This window comes from Silene latifolia, chromosome 2, assembly GCF_048544455.1.
Source record: "Silene latifolia isolate original U9 population chromosome 2, ASM4854445v1, whole genome shotgun sequence".
NCBI lineage: Eukaryota > Viridiplantae > Streptophyta > Magnoliopsida > Caryophyllales > Caryophyllaceae > Silene > Silene latifolia.
The window spans coordinates 163,191,142-163,195,110 of NC_133527.1; the positions used below are offsets into that span (position 1 = coordinate 163,191,142).

Here is a 3,969-nt window from a genome sequence, read left to right on the forward strand (position 1 = left end):
GGCTAAAATTAGCACAACAAAGGAGGCCCACTTAATAAAATAAAAAGCTATGGAAGGAATGATAAGGGGGAAGGAAGCCCGCGGTTGGAGAAAGGGGAAACGGGCTCAAGGGAGAACAGGAGCCCATCATAGAAGGCGTCCGGATTAAGGAAAGATGAGTTAGGGAGAAGTTAGGGAGATCAGAGAGAATTGGGAAAGGCGGCCAAGTATGGAAAGAGTTCTTATGGAAATTATATTCCTTTTCCATTTTCAAAGTAGGACATATCTAGGGTTCTTACCCTATAAATAGCCAAGAAAGCAAATCAAGAAAGACATTCAACACATCCACATTCAATACTCCCGTATTCACGCATCCACATTCAAGATCACATCAACACCTCGGCATATTATTATACTCAAATATACATTCATCCTAGATCTTGCAGGCCTGACACCTAGGGCCAGCGGGATTAGCTTTGTGCCATAATTGTAATCATCCTCCTACTCAAATAGTGCAATACTTGGCAGGGTACCGTCCCTCCCGCGGTTGTTCCCACATTGGGTTTTTCACGTCACCAAACCTTGTGTGTCAATTTACATTGCGTACTTTATTTCTTTATTTAAATAGCAACAAACGAACAATCATACGATTAACCAATGAGTAAGACCGCATTAACCCTAATCAATCAACTTGGTAAAAATACCTAAACAACCATCTTTAGGTATGCTATCATCTTTGAGTCACACGCCACGTAATCGTTGTTTACGTGATTCACCACAAGCAACGAATCGCAAAACACCCTCAGGTTCCTTACTTTAAGCCCCAGTGCCATCTGCATCCCTAATATAAGTGCCTCATACTTGGCTTTTTTATTAGTTGCCTTGAACTCACACCTAATAGTTTGCACTATCATATCGCCTTTAGGCGACCGGAGGACCAATCCTACACCAGCTCCCCGCGCATTCAAGGCTCCATCAATGTATAAGGTCCAAAATCCGCTCTCCTGGTCACCTAGATTCCTTTCTCTGCCTCCGTATGGGTGGCAGAACAGAAATCCGAGACGAAATCTGCTAGGGCCTGGGATTTTATTGCCGTTCTGGGTTCAAATTGTAAATCATATCCACTCAAATGTACCGACCATTTAGTCATTCTCCCAGAAAGTTCAGGCTTCCTCATGAAAGTTTTCAATGGATAATTAGTTACTACGTGGATGGTGTGAGATTCAAAGTACGGTCGCAATTTATAGGAAGCAGTGACCAAAGCTAATACTAATTTTTTGAAGGATGTGTACTTGGTCTCTGCAGGAAGCAGAGACTTGCTGATATAATATACTGGGTGATGTATCCCCTCTTGCTCTTTGACTAAAACCGCGCTTACTGCTGCTTCTGTAACCGACAGATATAGGAACAGTGGCTCCCCCTACACTGGCTTTGCCAGCAGCGGCGGCGTGCTCAGGTAGCATTTAAGTACCATTAATGCTTTTTCGTGCTCCTCAGTCTATTCGAACTTCTGGATCTTTCTCAATATATCATAAAATAGCTTGCATCTGTTCGAGGCTCGTGAGATGAATCTGCTCAAGGCCGCTACTTTTCCTGCTAGTCGTTGTACATCTTTTGGCTTTTGCGGTGATTCCAGCTGGAGGATTGCTCTGATTTGTTCCTTGCTTGCCTCAATCCCTCTCTGGGTTACCATGTATCCTAAGAATTTTCTCGAGGATACTCCAAATGAACACTTGGATGGATTAAGCTTCATCTTGTACTCCCTCAATGTTTGGAAGGTGTCTGCCAAGTGCTCCATATGCATACCTACTTTTCCGGATTTTACCACCATATCATCTATGTATACTTCCATTGTCTTCCCTATTTGCTGTTTAAACATTTTATTTACCAAACGTTGGTAGGTGGACCTGGCGTTCTTCAGGCCAAAGGGCATGACATTGTAGCAGTATATGCCCCGTTCCGATATGAATGCCGTCTTTTCTTGATCTTGTGGGTGCATTTTGATCTGATTGTAACCACTCCAGGCGTCTAGAAAGGTAAGTACCTCGTGTCCAGCCGTGGCATCCACCATTGCATCGATATGGGGCAGTGGAAAGGGGTCCTTGGGACAAGCTTTGTTTAGATCTGTGAAGTCTACACATACCCTCCACTTTCCATTTTTCTTGGGTACCACTACCACGTTAGAGAGCCATTCAGGGTAGCTGACTTCTCTGATTTTTCTTGCTACCAGGAGACTGTCTACTTCCTTGTTAATAACTTCATTTCGCTCTGCCGCGAACTTCCTTCTCTTCTGCTGTACCGGGGTGCAACCTGGGTTCACGCTTAAGTTATGTGAAATAACAGATGGATCTTTGCTAACCATGTCATCATGGGACCAAGCAAAACAGTTCATGTTCGTTTTTAGAAACTGGGTAAGTTGATCACGCAGCTCTCCACTGCAGGTTTATCTAATTAGCACTGTTCTATCCGGGTGTGCCTCGTCTAGGTGGCCCTGGTCTAGTTCCTCCGAGGGTGGCTCATTGTATTCCTTCGAGGCACCTCGGTCCTATAATTGCTATGAGGGGAGCTTAGTTGTGGCTTTCAGGGCTTGAGTGTAGCAACTTCTGGATTCTTCGCGGTCCCCTTTCACCGTGACCACGCCCCACAGGGTTGGGAATTTGAGACACTAGTGATATGTTGAAGGGACCGCCTTCATCTGATACAGCCACGATCTTCCTAGTATTACGTTGTAAGTGGCCGGACCCTCGATGACTAAGTACCTCACCAATTTGTTAACTCCTTCAATATACATTGGAATGATTATCTCACCTACCGAATGTGCTATCTCACCACTGAATCCCACCAGCGGTACAGACTTTTTTATCAGATTTTCTTTGTCGAAACCCATGATTTTGAGAGTTTCCAACATAATGAGGTTCACGGAGCTTCTAATATCCACTAATACCTTTCGCACGGTGCAGTTTCCAATAGATAACGTTATGGTGAGGGCATTATGGTGTTGTTCTGCGCCATTTTCTACGTCAGTTTCATCGAATATTACCAAGGGTAAATCACTCTGGCTCACCCTGTACGAAGTTTCTGGATGATCTCCTTTAATTTCGGTGGCTCTCCTCTTGGCTGCTGAGTATGTCAAACCTGATAGTTCGGATCCACCTGTTATCACGTTAATAATCTTTGTGCATACGGGTGGAGCGGAAGGAAGCACCTGATTTGCTGTTTCTCTCTTATCCTGCTTGCCCCCACGTGATAACAGGTGGTCTAGATTCCCTTTGCGTACCTGGAATTTTACTTCCCTCCGTAACCTATAGCAATCTTCTGTTCGGTGCCCGATATTCTGATGCCATTCAAATATCTTGCTACTGTCCCGGTCATCATTGGGCCAGCTTTGCGTAGGAGGCTTAGGCCACCTTATCTGGTCACTCAATTCCCTTAGTGCTTTCAGCAGTCCTTCCATTCCTGTGTTGAACCCATAATCAGATAGCCTAGGAGGATGCGGAGAGTCATCTACTTGCTGGGTTTTTTCTGCTACTCTGCTGATATTCGGTCTGTTGTATGGCCTGGCTCTCTCGTCTTTCTTTTCTGTTGGGATTTTTCTGTTTGTTTTGTCGAAGTTTGTCATTCCCTTTCTAGCCTGTATATCATCCTCTAACCTTAATGCCGCTGTGGCTCTTTGCTGAACTTCCTCGAATCTTTTGCATGGGTGCATTGTTAACTCCTTGTAGAGGTCTGATTTCTTGTCTCCTTCGAAGCTCCTGTTAGGGTTGAACCAAATCCTTTACACATGCATGCCTCCTTCGAAGCTCCTGCTGCTGTAGTTACCATCATTTGCTGCTTAAATTGGCTAATGTGATCACAGGGGTTTGTGGTCCCATCGAAAAGAGTCATCGTTGGGACACTGAATCCCTTTGGCAAAGCGGCCGCAGCTATATCGTCGGTGAAGGGCGAGTCGGCGTAACTTTTTAGTGCGACCATTTCCACGGGTAATGGCAT

General features: G+C 44.9%; 1 protein-coding gene across 1 annotated transcript; it reads right to left on the reverse strand.

Annotated features, from left to right (window-relative positions):
* Nucleotides 1-2,644: 2,644 nt before the first annotated feature.
* On the reverse strand, nt 2,645-3,685 carry LOC141641548 (uncharacterized). The gene has a single exon (XM_074450205.1). It carries the CDS (start codon nt 3,683-3,685, stop codon nt 2,645-2,647), a length of 1,041 nt encoding a protein of 346 aa, XP_074306306.1.
* Nucleotides 3,686-3,969: the final 284 nt, after the last annotated feature.